The sequence below is a fragment of the Saimiri boliviensis genome, chromosome 1 (genome assembly GCF_048565385.1).
Source record: "Saimiri boliviensis isolate mSaiBol1 chromosome 1, mSaiBol1.pri, whole genome shotgun sequence".
Taxonomy (NCBI): domain Eukaryota; kingdom Metazoa; phylum Chordata; class Mammalia; order Primates; family Cebidae; genus Saimiri; species Saimiri boliviensis.
In genome coordinates, this window is record NC_133449.1 from 230,389,265 (window position 1) to 230,415,169 (window position 25,905).

General features: G+C 40.7%; 1 protein-coding gene across 5 annotated transcripts in view; it reads left to right on the forward strand.

Annotated features, from left to right (window-relative positions):
* Nucleotides 1-25,905, forward strand: part of ARSB (arylsulfatase B) — a 288,497-nt gene that overhangs the window by 142,560 nt on the left and 120,032 nt on the right. For 4 of the 5 annotated variants that reach the window (XM_074384373.1, XM_074384375.1, XM_074384380.1 and 1 more), the window contains exon 6: nucleotides 1,477-1,547. In XM_074384373.1, coding sequence (XP_074240474.1) covers nucleotides 1,477-1,547 — 71 coding nt within the window. Of the gene's footprint in view, nucleotides 1-1,476; nucleotides 1,548-7,451; nucleotides 20,442-25,905 lie in introns of those variants that run through there. The other variant, XM_074384382.1, reaches the window with a different exon arrangement.

Below are 25,905 nucleotides of genomic sequence, written 5' to 3' on the forward strand. Positions count from 1 at the left end.
TCAAACCCTAGTTCCTGGCATTTTGGACTGGTTGATAGTCTCCAGGATATTCAGACAGTTAAGTGCTTCAGAAAGAAAATGAGAAAAAAAAGATCCTGGGAAATATGCCTCACCCCAACCCCTGCAGTGCTGCCGCTACTGCCCCCAGACTGTAGGCACTCCTGAGTATTTCCCTTCCACTCTCTTGTGTTTTATGGAGTGGATGGGGACAGTGACATCTTATAGAATACTAAAATTAAATATGTCCAATTTAAGGAGCTGTCATTTATTCTGAGATTGTGTCTTTCCTACCATTTTTGCTGTTAAAATCAACTTTATTTTATAAAATAATGGTGATGGTAGTTGATGTTTGTTTGGTTTTGTTTTAAATTAATTAATTAAGATTTGTTTCTTTATTTCCTTACTTGGCAAATACACCGTTGTGAATCACAACCCAGATTTTTTGAAATTTTATTAGGCCTTGAAATCCCAAACCACTGCTATAAACAACTAGCTGTGAGTCTGGGGTGTGGACATTGGGACACCTGAAACCATGTCTTGGTTACATCAGAGCCTTATTGATTATTTAGATTATGTATGAATCCTGTGGTGTTAACAGTACTTTGCAACCTTCAGTGCTTAGCTGAACCATATTGGATTATCAAGGAGTCCTCAGTACTCCCTCAATGATTTAAATTGTTTTTAACAACTTCCATAAGGCTGAGTCTGTACCAGCAAAATGACCTGGGTGCTTCTTGTGCTCCCTTCATACATCTGGTGCTGTTTTTGCCCCCAATTTTTTAAGAACACTGCTTTGAGAGTCACACAACCCAATATTCAACCAGTAACTTACTGTATACCTTATTCATTTGTGAGAAGTGGGGGTTGAACTAAGCGATCTCCAAGTCACTTTTCAGCACAAATGTAGGTTGTGAGTGTATTTATGTGTACACATTTGTTTTAAAGCCATAAAGAGATCTAGGTATTTCTCATGTGTTTATATTAAATCTAAAATCCGTGTTAGAAATTTGGACGTGGAGGACATTCATTTTTCTGCTGTAGACTGGGCTCTAAGAGGCATGTTGCATCTGTAATATTGGTGCCACCGTTTTGGCAGATGCAGTTTCGTCATGTCCTTGTAAGTGTTCAGTATGAAGCCTATATAAGATGACTTGAGTTCTCATTTCTCTGGTGTAAAAAAATGGTCATGTTTAAATAAGACCACAATATTTATTGCAAAGTGTCCCAGAATGCTTTTTAAAAAATATCATCATATGCTTGTCACTAAAGTTCTTATGTACAGTGTTCAATCAGTGTAGACAAATGATGACTACTTGAAGATGGCACGAACCGTGATTTTGGAGACCTCCAAATTCATGACACAGTTGTTAACTGGCAGGTTTGTTATTTCCTATAAGTACAAAGAAGGGAAGTATTAAAATAACTCATGCTCATTAGATAGAGGAAATTAACATTCCCTTAAAAATTGTTTTCCAGTGAAGGAAGCCCATCCCCTAGAGTGGAGCTGCTGCATAATATTGACCCGAACTTTGTGGACTCTTCACCGTGTGAGTACCAGTGCATTGCTACTAGATTAAATCTCATTGGCCCACCAAGATGGTTTGATTAACTAGTGAGTCTCTAGCCTGGCTTTCTCTTTTATCTGGAGTTGCTGTAAAGATAAACAGTTCTTAGGGACACATCTTCCACTCATCTCAGAGGGCAGTGTGCTATGAAATGAACACCAGCTTATGAATCAAGAAAGGCCAATTCTATTCTTGCTCTGCCACTTACTAGACTTCAAGCCATTGAACTCTCCCTGCCCCAGCTCTCCCCATTTGCAAAAGAAATGGCATCTCCGAGCTCCTTCTCACTGTAGATGTCATGTTGTTGCCCTGTTCTTACCAAGAGCTCCAGAGCCACTTTCCAGAAAACTCACGGTCATATAAGCCACAGTTGGGTCCCAGCATAGTGTGATCTGGGAGCACAACACCTGCTGGGTATCACAAGTGTGACTTTCCTAGCAGTCCTGGAAGTAATTCCACTTGATTCTGCCTCCTGCCAAAATTAACCCGTAAAGAGCCCTACCGTTTCCTTCAGGGCAGGCATGCATCTGGTGCTCCCAGATCACAATGGACTGTAATAGGCCCATATAAGTACCATGCGAGTGACCCTAATGCCCTCAGCATAGTGAGTTTGGCCATAGAAAGCCTTAGCAATTAGACCCTTTGCCCAGCTTTCATTGTAATGCTCATCTTGCAAACAGTGCCCTTACATTCCCTTATTCACATGGGGGCTCCATCTCCTCCTTTCTGGACATACTGCTGCCCCCTTATTTCAACCTCTCCTGACTTCTCTGTCCTTTCCAAACTGCGTTATAGCTCGCCACAAAATATTCTTGTGAAGAGACTCCTGCTTAGAGAATTACCCCACCGTAATTCTAAATGTTTCACCAGGCGCTCCGGCCCCACTTGCCTGTCCAGCTTCATTCCAGGCACTCCTTGTCATGTTCTCACCTCCTAGACACTTGTCATCTCCAAGCATGCACATCATCGTACTATTGTGAATATGCTTTTCCCAATGCCTGAAACACCTTTTCCCTACCTCTCTACAATTTCTCTCGTCCCTTAAAACCCAGCCCCACGTCCCCCTCTGTGAATGCTTTCCAGAGCCCCGGAGGAAACAGTCACTCCTTCCTGGGTGCATGTGTCTCCAGATAGCATCCCTCATATTCATGTTTGTGGCTGCATTTCCAAGCTGAGAGCTCCTGGAAGTCGGCATCTCTTGTATTTTTTTATCCTTGTCAATTACCACAAATAACAGGCACTTGCTAGGCACTCAGTAATGATTACTTGATGACTCAGTGGACAATTGGAGAGTTGAGATGCAAGAAAGACCAAGTGGGCACATTAAGAACTGGACAGGAAAGGGCCCTGAGGTAGAAGAGAATGGCTACATCATGGAGAAATTTCTGTTTCTTTTGGAGTAAATGCATGTCAGTAAGAGAGGCAAGGGGAAAGTTTGAGCCCTAAGGACTGTAAGAACAGTCTAGATTTGTGCTGTCCAGTATGGTAGCCACAGGCCACATGTAGCTATTGGGTATTTAAAATATGGCTAACTGTGGATTGAGATGTGCTGTGAGTAGAATATATACATCAGATTTTGAAGACTTAGTACAGCTTTATGTTATATGCATATAACATTATAGATTTATTCTTTGTTGAAAGGATAATACCTTGGATATATTGAATTAAATATATTGTTAGTGTTTCACTTGTCTCCTCTTTTCTCAATGTGGCTAATAGAATTTTAATTAAAATGCTAGGAATTTGATCAACTGAACTGATCACAGAGCTGTGACTAGTTACTGTGAGGCTACATCGATAACTCCTCAACTTTTCTCTACCCCAGTACACCTAAGAGATACATTTCAGTCATATCAAAATATCTAAGCCTGGCTGGAAGAGAATAGTGGGGAGGCAGTTAACAACTTATGAGTAATTTACTGCACTGCAAAGCCTAGTATAGCCTAGGTCTAGGGGATATGTGGAATATGCCACCCACATAATAATGTTTATAAATGTCTTTACCTACTAAGTTCCACCTAGAAATGAAAACCCTTAAGAATCCTCACTCACTAAGCTGTATTTTGTTTGGCATTTGAAGTAGGAGCTTGAGAACTATACTCCTATGTGATGTGGTTTGGATTTGTGTCCCCATCCAAATCACATGTCGAATCGTAATCCCCAATGCTGGAGGAAGGGCCTGGCAGGAGGTGATTGGATCATGGGAGTGGATGTCCCCCTTGCTGTTCTTGTGATAGTGAGTAAGTTCTTTCAAGATCTGGTTGTTTGAAAGTGTGTGGCACCTCCCTATTCTGCCTTCCTCCTGCTCTAGCCATGTAGGACATGCCTGCCTCCCCTTTGCTTTCCATCATGATTGTAAGTTCCTGAGGCCTCCCCAGCCATGATTCCTGTACAGCTTATAGAACCCCGAACCAATTAAACCTCTTTTCTTTATACCCAGTCTCAGGTAGTTCTCTATAGCAATGGAAGAACAGATGAATACACTGTATAACCGCCACAGCACTGCATGCTGCAGGGTTCTTGGTGCAACCTGCTGTGATTTTTCCTGCCATTCCTCGGGTCCACTAGCAAAATAATAGCATAGGCAAAAGGTTTCTCCACTGTAAAAGTTGGTAAGAACATGGAAATTAGAATAGAAAATTGTCTTAATCTTGCCACCCATAGACTATAAGGACATTTACTTCTCTTAGACTCAGTTTCCTACATATTATGTGGTGAACTTGTAAGACCCAGCACTGCAGCCACAAATTCAGGGATCCTCTTTGGCCTTCTGCTGCTCTTTCTCCCGTCTCTGGAACCCACCCAGGCCTTCATGTTGGCTTCCCTGCCAGCCTGGGACTACTGCTCTGACTCCTGTAGGTAACGAGGGACATTGTCAGCTCTTGCAAGGACGTGGAACCACATTCACTGTTGCTTCATGCACACAGGGCATTCTCTGCTGTCTGTGCCTGCAGGTAGCAAGGTACCACCCATCTCCTCACACATGGCAATCCCATGGTCCTTTTCCTGCCTAGTTTTTATATTCACTTCACTCTACTGAGAGGCAGAAACAGAAAAAAGGAAAGCTATCTTTGGGTGCCTGCTCTTTTTTAAAATGATAAAATGATGATACAAGCCATTTCCTTTTCTATACAATTCATTTATGAGGAAAAATTAAATCCAGCTATAAAAAACCATGTTCTAACAGGACAGCCAAGTCTGGATATCATATTCATAGAGCATAGAGGCTTTTATGGAGTAAAATCAGAAAGCAGCCAATCTAGGGTGTAAACTAAGGATTAAGAATTGAGTCAGTGTTATCACAGAAGCATTTCTGAGGTTTCTTACTCCAGCTCTTCCCAGATCGTTTGTTTTTACTATGGGAGAAGAAAGTAGTGTTCTACCTCCACCTTCGCTAAAGTCACTTCGTCAGTTTCCTCACCTGTGAAGTAAAGATGGAATTAAATGATCTCCAAGGTCCTTCTGGCTTCAGTGTTCTGTGGGTCTCTATACAAATGGGACCTCAAAGAGCAAGTCTGCTTACTCTGCTTCTCTCCTTTTTCTGCCTGATAGAAGGAGTGTACCCATTGATAAGCAGTGATGTTACCAAAGGCATGGTTATAAATAGATGAACACAAGTGAAAATGCTAGAAACATTATATGCACTAGAGGAATTTGAATTATTTTATGAATTTCTTATTACTACATCCTGGCCACCTTTCTGATCTCTGTTCCAAAACATCACCATATCAATCCACTTTTCCATCTCCTCTTTCCCTTAGTGGGTCATCCTGAGGGAATGACCAATGTCATCCTGAGGTTGTTGACCAATGTCTCCTGTGATCCTGAATCATATGAATAGGCATTAGGCACTTTCCAGAAGATGTCTGCCTTCTGCCTAGCACCAGATGCCCCCAGAAGCTGGCCTCTTGGATTTCAGCAGCTATATCCCACCACCCGCCACCAACACACACCCCATTCCCCTAGTCAAATTATAGGGTGCCCAGAGGCCCATCCTGCTGGTAGAGTCAGGATTTTTTTCATGGTCACATACCATGGTAGGTTGTGACTTGGATACTAACAGTAAAAATACTCAAAGATTGGCACAGAATATTGATATACATACACATTCACAGAGAAACATGCACACACACCAGAGGTCACTGAATCTCTCATAGACCAGGAGATTCACCATTCTGCAATAAAGCATAAAGAAGTCTCAAGGATGCATATGTAGATCACACCATTAGGATGACTACAATCAATTTAAAAAAGAAAAGAAAGAAAAGGAGAGTTAGTGGAAGGAAGGAAGGAAGGGAGGGATGGAGGGAGGGAGGGGGGAAAATAAGTGTTGTTGAGGGTATAGAGAAATTGGAACCCTTGTTTACTGTCAATGGGAAAGCAAAATAGTGTAGCCTCTATGGACAATAACATTGTGTGATTACTCAAAATATTAAAAATAGAATTATCATAGGATCCAACAATCCCACTTCTGGGTAAATATCTAAAAGAATTAAAAGCAGGGGCTTGAACAGATATGTACACTCATGTTTGTAGCAGCATTATCACCATTACTCAGAATAGCCAAAAGGTAGTAGCAACCCAAGTTCCATCAGTGAATGGGTGAATAAACAAAATGTGGCATATATATGCAATGAAATATTATCCTGCATTAACAGTGAAAGAAATTCTGATATATGTGACAGTATGGATGAACCTTGAAGACATTATGCTAAGCAAGTCACAAAAGGAAAAACTGTATGATTCCACTTATATGAGGTACCTAGTAGTCAGATTCGTAGGGACAGAAAATCGAATGGCGGTTGCCAGAGGTTGTGAGAAGGGAAGAAAGGGGCATGATTGTTTAGTGGGCATAGAGATGGATGGTGATAATGACAGCACACAACGTGAATATATTTAATGCCACTGGACCATAAAATTAAAAATGGTTAAGATAGTAAATTTTACGTTGTTTGTATTTTACCACAATATTAAGATACAAAACATAAATAAAATGTAACTTTTCCCCCTCCATAAATGAAGAGAAACTGCATGAGCATGGGGTCTCTGTTTCATTTACTACCATATGCATAGTAAGGGCTCCATAGCACAGAACCTAACATCATAGTAAGTTGTTAGGTTAATATCAATAAATATCTACTAGTGAATGATAGGTAGATCAACCCATCAAAGTCATTGTTTTATTGTCTTACAGCCTTTCCTGAGCCTAAAAGTACCTCCAGATGGCCGCTTACACTTTCCCTTTAAACCCCAAACCTACCTTTTGTGCCTAAATACAAAAAACTTAGAAGCTACAAGTCACTTCTTAAGTTGTAATTGACATTATATACAGATGTTTGAAACTGTTTATTCAGCTTCTGAGTGTCCACCCTCATCACTCCCTGCATTGAAAAAATAGTCCAGAAAAGATGATGTGGGATTTTTCTGCCCACTTTCATCCCTTTCCCTAGACCTCCTCAATAGACAAATAGAGATTTATAAAGCCTCTGCCTCTGGACTGGGCTCGGCCTGACTTCCCTCTTAGTCCAGGGCCCTGCCTTTTCTTGCTGTTCTGAGTTCAGTTCTGCTCCTGTTCTCCTGGGATGTTCCCTCTGATTGTTTCATCGGTCACTGGTTATCTCAGGGCCCCAACCCTGGCTCCACTTCTATCCCTTCCCTCCCTCCCCCACCTCCCAGCTCTATGGCTAATGTCAGACATGTGGGCTGTAATTGCTCTCCTGTGTGCTTTGAGGAGACTTTTTATTCATTTTTGAAAGCTTTGTTCTGAAGTAACCTTGGAAGTGCTTTGGTATCTGTTCAGATAGTACCCTTCTCTTTTCCTTTGTTCCTGTCTGAGAAAACTAAGAATTATTTATTCCCCCATGTCTTCAAAATATTTCTTTCTAGTAGGCTGATCTGTCCTTGTCCAGCAGCACAGGATGGTCAGTATCAGAAACCCGTGAGAGAGCCCAGGGAACAGCACCACTGAAGCTGATTCGTGGGAAAGTCTGGAAACCTCTAAAGTGGTAATGAACAGCCGTAATCCCAGAGTAGGTAGGTGCAAGGTCCCGCAGGTCTGAATTCAACTCTACATGGTTCCAAGGGGAGCTCCAGCCCCAAATTCCACACTTTCCCTAGGTCCCAGCCAGCATGGCTCAGAACACGAAAAAAAGTCACTTCAAAGGCTTTATTTTGCATGAGGAAAAACATATACACCTATCCTGCTGGACTTGACCTTGGCTGTGCTGCAGTAATGATCCTGCCCCATCTGAGCCCACGACTCACTCTGGAAGTCAGACATGGCATTCTGTGATGGCTGGAATATTCACACATCCAATTGTGTAACATAGGTGTATCTACTTAACACGCACACACAGGCGACACACAGATTCTGTTGGTAGAAGCTCGATTATAGATGAAGGGCAGTGACAGATGTTAGCATTTTCCATACCACCAAAGTTCTTCAAATTGATTCCATACAGCTTTGTTACTATTTCACTTAAAGGCCCCCTTCTCTTTAAAGTTTCTAATGAGATGTTATTTCTGCTCATGATTATAGGGTGAAAGAACAGCCTTCTTCCCAGCGTCTTCTCTCTCACACACACATTTTCTGTGATGCAATTGCCAAATCCATGCTTGAGATCCAAGAGTCATCCAGTTTGGAATGCTTGGAGCTGCTCCCTGCTTCCTCTTCAGAGTGACATTCAGTGCTATTTCCCAGTATTATATTGCTATTTCCAAGATTATTTATTCAGTAAATAAATAAATGATGTTGGCCTGGGATGCATGAGATACTGTTATAGATACTCAAGATCAGTTAGGCTAAAGCCAGACCCACAGGTCTTCTAGAAACTGGTCTGGAAGAGGGCATGGACACAGCCTCTCCCCTCCCTGCTGGAAGGCTGTTGGTGGTACCCAGCTGTTCACCGGCAAGCCCTCCCACAACCCCCACCATTCAGCACTGTTGCAATGCCCTCCTTCCATCCTGCTCATCTCCCTTGCTGTCCTGCCTCTTCTTTAGAGTTCAGTGCACATCCCTACTCCTCCATGAAGCCCTCTTTGATTCTTTTAAACTTGAATCCCTTGAGTTTCTCTGATGCCTCCCAGGGCAGTGAGCTCTTCCTGCCTCATAGTACAGTATTTATATTGACGTGTTTCCCCCACTTGGAACTATAAGGGGAGAGCAAGACTTCATTTGTATAGTGCCTTATGTATAAGAGATTAATACATATTAAAAGACTGCATGCCAATAAATGAATAATTTATCATTAGCTGATTTGATTAGAACCAATCTAGCAAAACAATAATAATTTCGTACATCATTTTCAAGGCATTTTTATTTATTTCTGGGTATACTAGAGAAGTGGTGACATGGAGGCATCTTTCTTTCAGCCTTAGATGAAATTAGATATTAAGCAGAATCAAAAGAGTTAGGTGTAATACATAAAGCTTGCCCTGCTACAGACTGCTCAACATTGCATAGAATGCCAAAGGCTAAGGGCCCCTTGGCAGTTTGTCCTTTTTTTTTTTTTTTTTTTTTGAGACAGAGTCTTGTTCTGTTGCCAGGCACCAGGCTGGAGTGCAGTGGCCCGATCTCAGCTCACTGTAGCCTCCACCTCCCATATTCAAGCAATTCTCCTGCCTCAGCCTCCCGGGTAGCTGGGACTATAGGCATGCACCACCATGCCCAGCTAATTGTTTTTTGTATTTTTATTAGAGACGGGGTTTCACCATGTTGGCCAGGATGGTCTCGATCTCTTGACCTCGTGATCCACCCACTTTGGCCTCCCAAAGTGCTGGGATAACAGCCTTGAGCCACCACGCCCAGCCTGTCCACTCTTTATAATCCAGATGAAGAAACTGAGGCACCGGGTCACGCATGCTGTTAAATTTCCGAGCTGGAACTCAGGGCTGTTCAGAGCCGGCACATCCATCGTGTCCTACTGATTTCACAGGTCTCATTGCCTATGTCCTACACTCGTCTTGTGGGAGGAGGGCACCCAGATCTGAGTTTCGATCATCTCACCTATATAATAGCATGTTGATGAGGCATGATTCATGTAAAGGAGGCTGGAAGAATGGGTCAAGTTAGCCTTGCTGAATTGTGAATTCTGACTCTGCACATGGTGGTAGCTTCTGCTTGTAGAGCTAGTCATGGAAGCCCTGCCAGTGCCTTGTAGTCATTCCACTGGAGGGTGCTAAGGGGTTGAGGGAGCTGGGTGTGGGGTGAGCAGTGTCACCTAGTAAAACATGTAGAGCTTGGGGGTGCCAGAAAGCCCTGAGTTTCATTCAATACCAGCTTTGACTTATTTCCTGTGAGCCTGTGGGTAAGTTCTTCTAGCCATCTGTTTCATCAGCTAAAAGTTGGGAATGATTATAACAATTTCTGCTGTAAATATGTCCAAGCAACAGTGAACAACAATTATATTGTGGCTGCCAGGATTGGGGCAGGGTGGGAAAGTTGTACTTTTCACTTTATATATTTCTCCAGTTTTAATTTTAAATTATGAGCACATATGACTTCCTTAATCAGGAATAAAACCACAAAGCTTGATTTGTGAAAAGCCACCTCCAAGGAGGGTTCTGGTGCGCCTGTAATATCTGAAAGCTGCTGGGTTCTTATAGAGTAGGAGTCGCTGCTTCCGTGCATGCCTGTGCTAGGTCAGAGAAGTTAGAATTTTGTGTCGTCTCTAGCTGCCAATATTTGTCTTTAGCAGCTCGTCAAATTTTCCTTGGTGTGGGTTGCTACATGCCCTCAATCACAGAGCCAAAACACAGATAGCTTTTCTCCTTTTTAATTTTCAAAGGTTTCTAGTCTGCCTCCTCCGCTTTGGGGAGCACTAAAGTCTGTTTGGAAATGTGGCCTTTTTGATGCCGAAGGCAGTCCCACAAGCCTCGTATCCCCTCCACCCCACTTCACACAGCACCTCTCAAGGAACACACATGAAACCTTCATGGTTAACACTTGGTGCTGGCATCCTGGCTTTCATCCTGAGAAAATACATAAACCAAACCAAACGCACAGCACTTTAAAAACACTAATTAATCCTCACCACTGGCCTAGGCTACAGAGAAATGGCAAATCCCACTGCCCCAGTTTTATGTTTGGAGAAATCAGGGTAAGCAGCATTTTCTAGGGCTTCTCAGAGCCAGATCACAGAAGCTGACCTGAAGGGCTTGGGCTGGCCTTGCCTGCATCTGGAGTTAGGCCGTTTGACCCAGGGCCAGCTGCCTCACTGGATCCCTTCACTGCAACACCACGTGGTTACTGACCCATAACTCCATTTGCACATCAGCTTTTGTTTTTTTTTCCCAGGGTTACTTTGATGCTAAAATGTCTCATTTCCAACTGACCATTTATTTATTTGCTAACTTTTCTCGAATTCTGGTACAGCCTAGAAATTTTAGCCATAGCTTCCAAGTGTAGCCTGTTACTTGTAGTTGATTAAAGGTTCTATGCTAATTTTGAATTTCAATACAAAAGCAGACTAACTTCCAAATAGTCCCTCTCAGGTCCACCTGAAGGTGGAAGGCTCTGACCCTTCCACCTTCCACCCTGGAGCCTCCCCAGGTCTGGTAAAGATTTGGTGGTGTCCAGACTCCTTTTTTCCTCTCTCAGTCTGGGCCAGGCATCCTCCTACCTCAGTTCCCCAGCCTTACCATCTGTAAAAATAAATATATCCACCTTTCTTGAAAGAGTCTACCATAAAATTCTCTAAAAACATGAAACCTCACAGTTTTATGGGATATATCCAATGGAATTAAAATGTAGTAAATCTACTTTATAAATATTTATTGATCATGTCAGATTTTTTAGGAGTTTTAGGGTGCTTGTGTATAAGACTGAAATAAAACTTCTGAAAACATTTCTGGGAAGTTGTTGAAAACAGACTAAACGGCCTGTTTAGTAACCCATAATATAAGATGTTAGTAATCAGGCATTTATAGACTGAAGTCTGTTACCTCTGGCAGCAAATACCTAAGGAATGAGTACATGAGCCCTGCTTCTAAAGAGTCTTTTGAATCAGAGGAAAACATATGCCCAGGAACGGATATTAACACAGTTATAAAATAAAGTAGCAACAAATGATAAGTGATATAATATAAGCAGTAAGGACAAATGAAGAAGTGACAGCATTTGGGAATGATTAGGAAAGGTGTTCCCAAAAGGATATCTTTACATCAGTCCATTATTTCAACAACTTAGGTTTTATCTTTCTTGATTTTAATGTGAATGAAGGAAAATAATATTTAACATTATTAGTTTTCTATCACTGATCAAATTACCATAAACTCAAGGGCTTAAAACAACTTAACCAATACTTAACTGATACTCTATTTTCATATTTTTGGGATATTTCCAGTTCTGTTGGTCAGCAGTCTCACATAGGTCTCACTGGACTAAATCCAGGGCACCGATTTGTCACGGCTGCAGTTGTTTCCAAAGGCTGCAGGGGAGAACCCATTTACTTGCCTTTTCCAGCTTGTGGAGACTGCCTACATTCCTTGGCTTATGGCCTCCTTCCTCCATCTTCAAAGCCAGGAATGGAATGTTGAGTCCTTTTCTAGCACATGCTTCGAACTTGGCTTCCATCATCTCATCTTCTCTGACCTGTTCTGCCTCCCTCTTCAACTTTTCTGGACTCTTGTGATAACATTGGGCCCACCTGGATAATCTAGAATCATCTCCCTATTTGAAAGTCAGCTGATTAGCAATCTTAATTCCATTTGCAGCCTGAATGCCCCTTTGCCATGTAACCTAACATATTCACAGGTTCTGGGATTGGGACATGGACAACTTTAGGGGGCCATTATTCTGCTACCACAAATACCTCCTCTGTTGCCCTAGACTTAATGAAAATACAACAAGTAGCTTATAACCTAGTTAAAGAGAACAAGAACATACAAAAAGTTAAAAGAAAATCAAATAGCAGTTGAAAGCTATGGTGGTAGAGACATTACAAGTTGTACTTAATTGTCAGATCATTTCCACAGAGTCTGACGATTGCTTTGAGAGTGAAGGAGGGCTAAACCAATCAGGCTCTCTTTCACCTGTGCTGAACCTCAAGTAGTTCTCGGGTGGAAAAGACCATCACAGGAAATAGAAGGCTGTGAGCAAAGGGTGTGTGAGCCTATTTGGGGGACAGAGGGGAGGCATGAAAGAAGAGGTGGGAAAGCTAAACAAGGACAATATGTCACACTAAGGAGATGAGATTTGATCCTGTATGCAGCAGGGAAGCTCCCTATTTGCTTTTATACAAATAATATATGGGGAGGGGGTACAAGAAATTTTTAAAAATACAGAAAAGCTCAGAGATAAAGTTTTTAAAAATCACCCTAAACCCATTATTCTGCTACCCAGAAATAAGCATTGTTAATATTTTGGTGTGCTTTTACTATTTCTCTCTGACTTTCCCTCTTCACTCACAGACTGACACACATATACACACATTTGTACAGAATAATTCAGATCATATATTTTTCTTTATTTTTATTTTTGGCACAGGTAAGTAAGACATATTTTATTTTTAAAATTCCGCCAGGCACAGCAGCTTACACCTGTAATCCCAGCACTTTGGAAGGCCAGGGTGGGAGGATCTCTTGAGCCCACGAGTTGCCAGCCTGGGCAACATAGTAAGACACTGTCTCTATAAAGAATAAAAATAATTAGCAGGGCATGGTAATGCATGTCTGTAGCCCCAGCTACTTGGGAGGCTGAGGCAGGAGAAGGGCGAGGCTGCAGTGCAGCTGTTTTCCAGCTTGGGCAACAGAGCAAAGACCTTGTCTCAAGAAAAAAAAAATTCTTGGACAACAATGTTATTAATGGTTGTATATAGCACAGTACTCTATGACATGGATCTACCGTTCTACCATTGAACTACTTAACTATTACTCTATTTTTGTATTTTTTGGATATTTAAAATTTTTCACCAATATGAATAAAGCTGCAATGAGCATCCATTACTTGGGTTGGGGCGGGGACAAATATCTAAAAGTAAAATTCCTGGGTAAAAGGACACAAACGTTTTGAAGATTTTTTAATATATATGTTGCCCAACTGGTTTCTTGAACAATTGCACTGATTGATAGTTCTACCAGCACTGTATGTGAATTCTTATTTCTTGGCATCTTGGCTATAGGATATATTAGCATTTTTAAAAGATGTCAACTTTATAGATAAAATAATATATTGTTTTACTTTGGATTTCTTTGATTACTGCTAAGGCTAGAATTGTTTTTTCATGTTTATTTGCTACTCTGGGGCCATAATTACTTGTTTCTATTCTTTTTTATGATAAGAAAAAATACTTTTCTTATAAATTTATAAGAACTTTTCATATGTTAAAATATTCATTCTTCTGAAGCAAAATTTTTTCTTTGTTGTTCAACTTTTAATTTTATTTTTTGGTTGGTTTTAAATGTATATTTTGTAAACTTTCACTTTATAGAATTCTTCAATTGTGCTTATATGTTTAGAAATTCTGAGTTCAAATATTCACTTATCTTACCTTCTAGTCCTACAAAGGTTTAATCTTTTAGATTTGGCTCTTAAATGTGTTTTAGGTATAACAGAATGAATGCAAAGTAGGTTTACAGTTTTAGTGAGATTGGAGATTTATAACAATGTTGGGTCTTCCTCTCCACAAACAAAGTATGTCTCCATTGATTTAATGTTCTCAAATGACTATTTCCCATAAAGTGTTACAATTTTTAAAATCTTTAATAAGATTTGTTTTTAGATACTTTGGTTTTATTGCTATTGTAAGTGGTCCTTTTTTCTTTCTGAGTTCTGTTAGTATATAGGAATGCAGTTGACTTTTCGATATGTAGTTGATATTTGATCTTATATTCAATCAATGACGTTGTTAAACCATGTTATGAAGTCTAATCACTTGTTGGGTTTGTGTATCTATAAGGAAATTATCTGTGAATAATGACAATTTGTTTTCTGCTTTCCATTCTTATCTTATATTTCTTTTTCTTATCTTCTTGTACTAATCCTGTTCGGTATTTAATGAAAGTAGTGACAGCAGGCATCCTTTTCTCAATCCATTCCTCAGAGGGAGAGCTTTCAACATTTCACCATTCAGTATGATGTTGGTTGCAGATTCTTTTACATGCTTTATTAGTGTAAGAAAACTCCCTCCTATTCTTAGTTTGTAGAATTTTAAAACAGCTATTGCTATTGTCCACAGGAAAGTCCCTTTGTGCCTGCACTATTTTAATCTCAGAATAAAGAAAAATCTGCTAATTCCACAGGTGTTTGTATAGACGCTGAGGTTTCAGCACTTCCTGTTTGACCAGAAACTCTCAGTGAAGTGAAAAAAAATAAAATTAAGAAATGGTGGCAGTTTATTTGTAGAGACTCTTGTTTTGCAGTTAGGACTGTGGGTCCCAGAATTCTTTGGAATGACAGCTCTGGTCAAAGTCCAGCAATTTATCCCCCAATTATCCAAACAAAGGCTGGTTTAGGCACCGCCTGAAAGGATTTGACAGATGTAATCAAAGTTCCAAATGTTGAAGTGCCTCAGCTGAGAGGAAGTCCTGGGTGGGCCTGATTCAATCATGTGGGTAAGATATAAATTTTCCTTTGTAGGCTGGGTTTTTACTAAAAATGATATAGCTGGATTATCCTTGGAATCCATCTCAAAAAAGTGTTAGAATAATCTCAAGTATAAAGGCAAAAGGGGCTGGGCATAGTGGCTCATGCTTGTAATCCCTGCACTTTGAGAGGCCAAGATGGGTGGATTGCATGAGGCCAGGAGTTTAAGACCAGCCTGGCCAATATGGCAAAACCTCGTCTCTATTAAAAAATACAAAAAAACCCAGCTGGATGTGGTATCATACACCTGTAGTCCCAGCTACTTGGGAGGCTAAGGTGGGAGGTTTGCCTGAACCCAGGAGGCAGAACCCAATCTGCAGTGAGCCGAGATTGTACCACTGCACTGCAGCCTGGGTGACAGAGCAAGACTCTGTCTCCAAAAAAAAAAAAAAAAAAAAAAAAAGAGATATTTATAACTAGTTTAGTGACCTAATTGTCTATGGATAAGAAGTGACTGGTACAGTGGGCCATCTTAGAAAGGGAAAATCACGTCTAGGTGATCTGTATTTGATGGAGCCATTGATCTGGGGCCAGCTTTACAATCTCTGGTCACTATCTGGACTCTGTTCTGGGTATGCAGCTGGCTATGCCCCTATTATGATGAACCCCCTGTAGGTGCTCTTTCCCTCTGGTATGCCAAGGATGCTCTGGGGCTTCCTGTCGTAGGTGATACCTGATGCTCTTGACCCATGGCAACCAAAGAGATTCTCCCTTGGAGGCTTCCATTCTGTCCTGTAACCTGTCCTTATTTTCAAATTTGGAATGTTTATAAAAGTCTGTTAGTATCTCTCTCACTTACTTTCTGGGGCATGATGCTGTTTTCCCAGCAAAGGAACTTGCAGTCAGCTTTAGCTTCTCCCTTTAATATGTGAGGGCTAATACCTGTGCTATTTGTCTTCTTTCCTAAATGCCTTCACAGAAGCCATTTTGAATCAGGGTATATAGGTATATATATATGATTAAGTAAAAGGAGTTGAGAGGAATCACATGGAGAGCAATGAAGAAAAGAAACCATTGTTTCTGTAACCATTGTTGACAATGCACTGTGTTCTAGGCACTTTATAGGTACCTCCTGCCCCCAATACCTGCCTTTTCTTTAGAGCACGTATCATCATCTAGCACAATTATTTTAAATAATTGTGAACAGTAGCACAATAAGTAGTTGTTGAACAAATGCCTTTCCTTAAAGAAAAAATGAAAAAGGGGCCAGACACAGTGGCTCATGCCTGTAATCCCAGCACTTTGGGAGACCAAGGCAAGCAGATCATAAGGTCAGGAGTTCGAGACCAGCCTGGCCAACCTGGTAAAACCCCGTCTTTACTAAAAATACAAAAATTAGCCAAACATGGTGGCATGCACTTGAAATCCCAGTTACTCAGGAGGCTGAGGCAGGAGACTCTCTTAAACCTGGGAGGTGGTGGTTGCAGTGAGCTGAGATTGTGCCACTGCACTCCAGCCTGGGTGACAGAGCAAGACTCTTTGTACTAAAAATAGAAAAATTAGCTGGGCATGGTGGCGCGTGCCTGTAATCCCAGCTACTCAGGAGGCTGAGGCAGGAGAATTGCCTGAACCCAGGAGGCGGAGGTTGCAGTGAGCCGAGATCGCACCATTGCACTCCAGCCTGAGTAACAAAAGCGAAACTCTGTCTCAAAAAAAAAAAAAAAAAAAAAAAAAAAAAAAAAAAAAAAAAAAAAGAGAAAAGAAAAGAAAAAAGGAAGAAAGAAGAAGAAAAAGAAAAAAGGAAAGACACAGGGAAGACTTGAACCTTTAAAAAAGATGTATAGAAAAGATTGGAGAGATGTCAGAGGAATTTAATTGTAATAACTAATGCTTGTTTGTAAAGTGAGATTTAAGAAAGCTTAGATTTGGCTTAATTGATGGCAAGTTTAAGAGACTCAAGTTTACTTGAGACTGACATTAGTATAAATTTAAAATGACTTAAACAGGAAGTCATGGGTATTTATATTCATTTCAGGTTCTTTCTTTTACATCATTTTGTAAAATTCCTTCCAAAAAAACAGTTCAGGGCTTATAGCTTCTTTCTCAAGAAAGAAAATAATAATAAAAGAAGAAAGAGAAAGCCAGCTTAAGTACTACCTTTTCTTATCTTTTCACTGAGATATAAGAATTATTTGTGACATAAATATATTTTATTTAAAGAAAGTTGAAGATTGGATCTGAGTTATTTTGTGGGCAAGTTAGAATATAGTACTTGATTTCTAATTGTTAACAACTAATGTTTTAAAAAACAAATGTTAGAAACTGAAAAGGAATCTAAACCTTTCCCTTTTTCTAATTGTAAACATATTTTCAAATGTATATGGGATTTTTTTTCTTAGTCTTTCCACAAATTATAAAGAGTGGCATTTACCCTGCATTGAGTTGAAATGAATAAACATTTTTGAAATGAAAATAATGACAGTGAAAAAAAATCCAATTTAAAGAAGGAAAAAGATGCACATAAATCACAGACACTTGGAAGACCATATAAGCAAAGCTAAGAACTACATTTTTCATATTTTACATTTTCCCTTTAAGATTGCTTTCCAAATTGTTGATGGTTTGGCAGCTGAAAGGATGACATCAACTCTTCCATTGTGCAGTATCTGCTTGCTTTTAGATAACTTGGTGGCACTTTATCAGGTTTTGGTGATTATGCTAAATTAAAGACCAACTGGATTTGAGTTTAAATTGTAACTGCTAAACCGAACACATTCCTGAACTTATGTCTACTTTTGAATACTTCTGAAAACTTATATTGCCCATAGGCTGTTTTATTTCTAGAAACAAAAGTAAGCGAGAGAAAAATGCCCTCCTTAGAGTTATTAACCATATCTGTCAAAATGCACTATGTTATGAGTGCAGTGCTCCAGCTGTTAAAATGCTTTTAAACCAGTCATCCTCTTTTCTACCTATCTTAACCTGACTGAAAACCCGGAAGACAGTAATCTTGGCATTGTTTTCCTACTTCAGAAAATCACAGATAGTTATGAGCTACTGACTCTCTCAGCAGTAGGGGGCAGATTCTGATGATTAGTAAAGTCACGATGAAAAGATAATACCAGAAATTAGGCTATTAATGGGGAAGGAAAGAGCAGGCTGTGAACAGATCTAATAACTTTCCTGCGTCTCCTAAGAACTCACCTGGGAATACCAGGTGAAAACAGTGGCATTCCAGACGTCTGGTCTACTACCCTACTCTTAAAGCAGTGCCTTTTTTTTTTTTTTTTTTTTTTTTTTTTTTTTGAGACGGAGTTTCGCTCTTGTTACCCAGGCTGGAGTGCAATGGCACAATCTCGGCTCACCACAACCTCCGCCTCCTGGGTTCAGGCAATTCTCCTGCCTCAGCCTCCTGAGTAGCTGGGATTACAGGCACGGACCACCATGCCCAGCTAATTTTTTGTATTTTTAGTAGAGACGGGGTTTCACCATGTTGACCAGGATGGTCTCGATCTCTCGACCTCGTGATCCACCCGCCTCGGCCTCCCAAAGTGCTGGGATTACAGGCTTGAGCCACCACGCCCGGCTAAAGCAGTGCCTTTTATACCTGAATGTGCACACAAATCATCTGATTCAGTTGTGCTGGGGTGGGGCCCAAATTCAGCATTTCTAACAGACTCCTGAGTGGTGCCAATTCTGCTGGGTTTCTGACTACAATTTGAATATTGAGCCCCTAGTCTAGAGGTCTTTCACCCAATTTGAAGCTCAGCCTTTATAATTTAAATTTTTTGCATGAGTATTTAAGACTAAATTTTTTTTTCTAAGATATACAAATAAGACAGAACTGTAAGACCTTAAATTTCAGAACTGTTTTTATAAATTGTATTAGTCTGTTTCGTGTTGCTTTAAAGGAATACCTGAGACTTGATAATTTAAAAGAGATTTGTTTTGCTCATGATTCTGCAAGCTGTGCAAACATCTCCTCAGCTTATCATGAGGTCTCAGACAGAAGGTGAAGGGAGAGCAGGTGTGCCACATGGCAAGAGTGGCAGCAAGAGAGATGCCAGGCTTTTTAAAAGAACATCTCTTTAACATGAACAGAACAAGACTCAGGGCATCAAGCCATTTGTGAGAGATCTGCCCCCCATGGCCCAAACACCTTCTACTATGCCCCCACTCCAGCATTTAGGATCACATTTCAACATGAGATCTGGAGGGGACAGATATCTAAATTATATCATAATTATTTATAATTTCTTCCCTGAAGTTTCTACTGAAGCTGGTTTTATAGCAATTTACATTACCTTTCAGATTAACCAAATGCCAAAATGTTTTCCAATCCTAAAGTAACGTGATACATTTGATGAAAAAAAGTTTGAGATACATTCAAACCAGCAAGACATGAAGATTTTAGAGCTCATCTCAGAAGTTTGGTCTCTTTTCCTTTTGTTCCTGGTTTTCTTATTATGTTAACGTTTAGGAAAAAACCCCAAGCTTCTAAAAAATGGCAAGGAGCTGAGTATCTATCACTGTAGAAGAAGGTCCCTGGAAATCAAGCATCAGGTAGCAGACTTCTTCTCCTATGAACATTCTTAGAGAAACTCCACTTACGCTATGGGTTCTGACTTCTTTGAAGTACTTCCTCTGATCTTGCAGAAGTACTATGGATCAGTATAAACAAATCCCAAAAAGCCCCAGAAAGAATTTTAGTAGAGAAACTAGGTGACTAAGAGTGCCACTACTATGTGCAAAAGAGGAAAATTCCCCATGCTCATGCCTCTGTAAACAGCTGAGAGATTTCTGTGGCCTGGTATTACACACCATGCATTTGTTTGGCTAGTCAAAGTAGTCACTGGGACACCCGTTGGTCAGTTACTCTGTCTCCAGGGGACACAAAGCATCTTTCCCAGTGTCATCATTTTGTGAGTTTGGCCTGCCTCCTGGACTCAATGAGCCTGTTTTCTCACCTCTCAAAAATCAAAGCATAAACACACCTACAATTTCAGAGAATGTGAAAAATGGATCTAATCATCACATTCATGGGGGAAGAGGTAGAATTTATTAGTGTTCCTATAGTTTTCCTTTAAAATGTTTTGAGATTAGAAACAAAACATTATATGCAATATTTAAAAAGAAAAACCACAAATAATAAAATTTTATATTCAGTATCATCTCATTTGTGTAAAAAAAAATATATAGACATCAAAAAAAGATTAGAAAGGATGTACCAAAATGTTATAATAGTCAGTTAGCTTTAGGAGGTGAGATTATGGACAATTTTTAGTATCCTTTTAATTCAATTCAATATATCTATTACGTTTGCAATTAAATTGTTGAAAAAGAACAAAGAAAAATGGCAACAAAGCAATACTGATCAGGCTAGAAGTCTTCTGGTCCTAAACCTCCCTCTACCAAGAGTGTCAAAAATCTCTGTTCAGGGATTTGGGTCTGTAATTAATTGTTGCTTGTTTTTACGTGATATAAACCTGTATACTGCCTTGATGATAGTAATAAACTAGAGTGTCTTAGTAAAGACCAAACTCATCAATTTTCCTAAATCTGTATTTGATTAATTCTCCAAAGGTCCATGTCAATGTTATTCCTCAAACTTTATTATTTTAACATAGAAGCCCAAAGTTTTCAAGTCTGTCAGAAAATTCATTATCACTGTAAAACAGCAAAAGGTCACAAAATGTCTCTTTCTACAATAAAATAGCATATAAGAAAAATCTCTTTTTCTCAACAATTCATTACCCCCGCAGAAACCAAGAAAAACCTTTGACATTTCAGGTCTTTTTGCTTCAGGGGAAATAAATGTTCCATAGATCATGGAGAAAAATGACAAACAAATTAATGAAAAACAAATACACTCCTGCAGTATCACCAGCCATGCCAGACCAAACAAGTCAGAGTCAGCTTTTATTCTTGGGTCTTTCTGACTCTGAAGAGTGACAGTTTCCATAATGGCATCAGCACTTTAGTTAGAGAAAGCTGTACACACACCAAAGAAGCACAAATTAAAGAAACATGTGGTAGAAAAACAGAAAGAGGAATTCTGTCATTTCATGCATATTTAACTCGAGTGGGAAAGTCATTGCTGGCAAAGCATTATTGAAATCTTGAGCTAATAAGTAGAAGCATTCTAGAAGATATGCACTCCCTCCTCATAGTGCTTTATACAAAATTATAACTTGACTGAATTTAGCAGTGCTCAATTTTCCCACATTCTAAAAATTCCTTCCTTGAATTCTGCCTCTCTCTCACCACTAAAACCTGTCCAATGTGTTTGCATGTGCTTTCTCCATATCTTCAATTTCCATTCATTAACTAATTTTGACACCAAATCCATTTCCATTTTCATTATCTGTTTAAACACAGCCATACAAATAAAACCAAAATTCACTCTGACCCCTATTCCCTGTCCCCCTCCACAGAGGTGACCACTAACAGTTTTGACCTTATAGACCACTTTAGATGTGCTTATGTATACAGTATAGATTTATGGAGCTGTGGTGTGTACGATACTTTTTTTTTTACATAGATAGTATCATATAAAATGTGGGTTTTTTCGTGCCACATACTTTCTTCTCTTAGCAATCTGTCTTGGAGATCTTTCCAGATCAGTAAGTATAAACTAGTGGTTTTCAAACAGGGGCTAGTGCATCCCCCGGGGCATATTTGACAATTTTTGCAGACATTTTTGGTGGTCACAGCCTGAGTGGGGAGTGCTATTGGCATCTAGTAGGTAGAGGTCAGGGATATACTAAACATCTCACAATGCACAGAACAGCCCTGTGGCAAAGAATTTTCCACCTGAAATGTCAATAATGCCGAGATTGAGAAACCCTGATAAAGGTCTACTTTATTCTTTTAATTGCTGCATGGTATTCTATAGCTTATTTAGCCAGTTATGTAACAGTGTATATTTAGATAGTTTTTTATTGTTGTTGTTGTTTGTTTTTAGATGGAATCTCTCTCTATTGCCCAGACTGGAGTGCAGTGGTGCAATCTCTGCTCACTGCAACCTGCACCTCCCAGATTTAAGCGATTCTCCTGCCTTAGTCTCCCGAGTAGCTGGGACTATAGGCATCTGCCACCACATCTGGCTAATTTTTGTATTTTTAGTAGGAATAGGATCTCACCGTGTTGATCACATTTAGATGCATTTTTAAAACATGTTTATTTGTAGATATATCAGTGAATGTTTCTTCCATTTACGTTTGACCCAACCGCAATCAGCCTTCTTTTCTAAGTACCCCTAAATCCATTCCTGCTGCTATAACAAAATACCACAGACTGGGTAATTTATGAATAATAAAAGTTTATTTCTCATAATTCTGGAGGTGGGAAGTCTAAGAATGAGGTACCAGCAAATTTGGTGTCTGGTGCGGGTTCATTTCTGCTTCCAAGATGGTGCCTTGTGTCTGCATCTTTCAGAAGAGAGAAACACTGAGTCGTCATATGGCAGAAGGGGCAAAAGGGCAAAAGGGGAAAAGGGAAGAACTCTCCCTCCGGTTCTTTGATAAAGGCACAAATCCTATCTATGAGGGTGGAGCCCCCAGGGCCTATTCACCGCCCAATGACCCTACCTCTTAGTACCATCGCCTTGGGGGTTCCAACATATGAATTTTGGAGGGACAAACCATAGCAGCTTCCTACAGGTGACCAGTGGGTTTTCTGAATCCGTTGGCTCCTTTTCAGAAGGAAAGGAGCTGTGGCTCTGCCATCTCCTGACCTTTTGCTGTCACAGGCTCTGTACTAGGCATTAGGAATATGAAGATGAATTGTGGGCTTAGCCCTGAAGACCCTCCAGTCTAGAATATAAGCACATACGCAAATCTCCCAAACCTAATCAGGGCACATTTGGAGTGTGCTGAGTGATTGAATAAGTAGTTAAATATAGTAGATTTTAGAGGACAGTGGGACATGCTTTTTTTTTTTTTTTTTTCATGATTCAGAATTTACTGCATATTTTTTCTTCATGACAATTTCTCTTACAAAATACATTTAAAAAAACTAAATCAAGAAAAAGGCGTTCCTCACATTTTCCCACCTGCACTCTTTTTGTCTGCTTTGAAACAGCAACTGCATTGTTTCACATACAGAGAATGCACTTGGTCTTTGCCAAGGAAGAGAAAAGATCAGATTTTAGAGAAGCAGCGTGCTCACTGCTGGCTGAGGGATAGGAAGTGAGGTTGGCCCTTGCAGCTTCCTTCCCCTGCCCCTCCTTTCAACCTCCTCAGGGTGGTGGGACCATCACCTCCCAGCAGCCCCTTCCTTACTCACGTGGGGAGATTCCAGGAGCAGACTGAGCAGCAACTGCCATCTGGCCTTTTTCTCCCTGGATCAAGGGGTCTTAAGCGACTACCTGAAACCTAACAGCAAAGGAAATCTCCACTATAAATCTAATTCCATGCTGAAATTAAACTCCTTCAACAGGTATTCAGTGCCCACTTTGCAGGCCCTAGGGAAGTATAAAGATCAATGGGACATGGTCCCTAGCCCTAAGGAGCCAGAGAGGGCCAGGGCAAGGGTGGGAGGGGGCATCTATAAACAACTACTTATTATGCAAAACAGAATAAAGTTAGTCCTAAAAAGAGGATTGACAAGGTTGCTTAAGGAGAAAGGATTAGTTATGATAGAGAATCAAGCAAGGCACTTGAAAAGCATGTCCCTTCTCTCTTAAAAATAAGAGCTTTATTTGATGGGTTCTTTCCATTTAAACCCAAGGTGGGGTTTCTGAAAGGAGAAATGAAATACCAACAGTGCTAGATTCTTGACGGCTATTCTGCTGAGCACCATGTAGTTTGGGTAAAGCCCTGAACCTTACAAATGGGAATTTTAATCTCAGATATATATCTTAGATGCAGAACTTTTACCTCAGGTATCACTAAGAATATCCAAGATTGCAGCTGTCTCAGTCCCAGATGCTCAAGCCTGTGCAGCCTTAGTTGTGTAATAGCGACCTTTTTTGGGGGAGAAGGGGAGACTGAGTCTTGCACTGTTGCCCAGGCTGGAGTGCAGTGGTTCGATCTCAGCTCACTGCAGCCTCTGCCTCCAGGATTCAAGTGATTCTTCTGCCTCAGCCTCCTCAGTAGCTGGGACCACAGGTGCACGTTGCCACGCCCAGCTAATTTTTTTTATATGTTCAGTAGAGATGAGGATTCACCATGTTGGCCAGGCTGGTCTTGAACTCCTGACCTCAAGTGATCCACCTGCCTTGGCCTCCCAAAGTGTTGAGATTACAGGCGTGAGCCACTGCGCCTGGCTTTTAGTTGTATATCAAAGATCTTTTTCTTTTCTGTGACAGAGTCTCACTCTCACTCTGTTGCCCAGGCTGGAGTACAGTGGTGGGATCACAGCTCCATCTCTTGTGTTCAAGCAATTCTCCTGTCTCAGCCTCCTGAGTAGCTGGGCCTACAGCCACCACACCCAGCTAACTTTTGTATTTTTAGTAGAGACAGGGTTTCACCATATTGGCCAGGCTGGTCTTGAAATCCTGACCTTGGGCAAATCACCTGCCTTGGCCTCCCAAAGTGCTGGGAGTATAGGTGTGAGCCACTGCACCCAGCCTGTCAGAGATCTTAATTTCACTTATTTCTGTTCAAATAAGATCTGATTCTTGGGCCAGGTGTGGTGGCTCACACCTGTAATCCCAGCACTTTGGGAGGCCGAGGCAGGTGGATCACGAAGTTAGGAGATCAAGAACATCCTGGCCAACATGGTGAAACCCTTCTCTCTACTAAAATAAAAAAAAAAGCTGGGCGTGGTGGGACTATAGTGTGCCTGTAGTAGCTGAGACTATAGCGCACCTGTAGTCCCAGCTACTCAGGAGACTGAGGCTGGAGAATCGCTTAACCCGGGAGGTAGAGGTTGCAGTGAGCCGAGATCATGCCACTGTACTCCAGTCTGGCAACAGAGCAAGACTCTGTCTCAAAAAACAAAAAAAAATCTGACTCTTAAAGACAGCCATTTATTGCCCCAGACCCAACCATAGACGTTCTGCAGGATCTACACGTAACATTTGTCTTTATTTATATTTCTACTTGCTTAGGTTGAAGCCAGTTGGGGTCCTGGGAGCATAAAGGATATAGATAGAGGATAGAGGCTTTTACCATAAAGCGACAAAGCCCACCTAGACCAAGGACAGAGAGGAAGATGTGAAGGATGGGTGGGTTTGGGGAGGGAAGCACAAACCAGGGAGGGTGAAGCAGTTGGGTAATGGGTCAGTGAACAAGGACAGCAGTGGTCACCATAACTGTTGTATTTTGTACCTACTAACGACCGTTCTTTATCTCTCCTAGTAGAAAGCTGATTGAATTGAAGACAAGGAGGGTACTGCTATAGAAGGGCCCAGAGGGCTGTTGCGCTTATTTCCAATCACTGTATGGCAAATTACCACAAATTTAGCAGCTTAAAATGACATCTGTTTACTACCTCACAGTTCTGTAGGCTGGGCAGGCTCAACTGGATTCTCTGCGTAGGGTCCCAGAGGGCCGAATTCAAGGCATCAGTCAGGCTGGGCCCTTAACTGAAGGATTTGCAGAAGAAACTTCTAAGCTGGTTCTGGTTGTTGGCAGAATTCACTTGCTGTGGTTGTAGGACTGAAGTCCCTGTTGTCTCTGCAAAAACTACCTCAGCTTCTCAATTTTTTGTCTTACTACCCCTTCATGGTAAAGTCAGCAATGGAGAAGCTTCCTCTTGTTGAATCTATCTCACGTTTAGTATCTCTCAACTTATCTTCTACAAACCAGAGAAAACTCCCTGCTTTTAAAAGGCTCGTGTGATTAGGTTAGGCCCATGCAGATCATCTCTGAT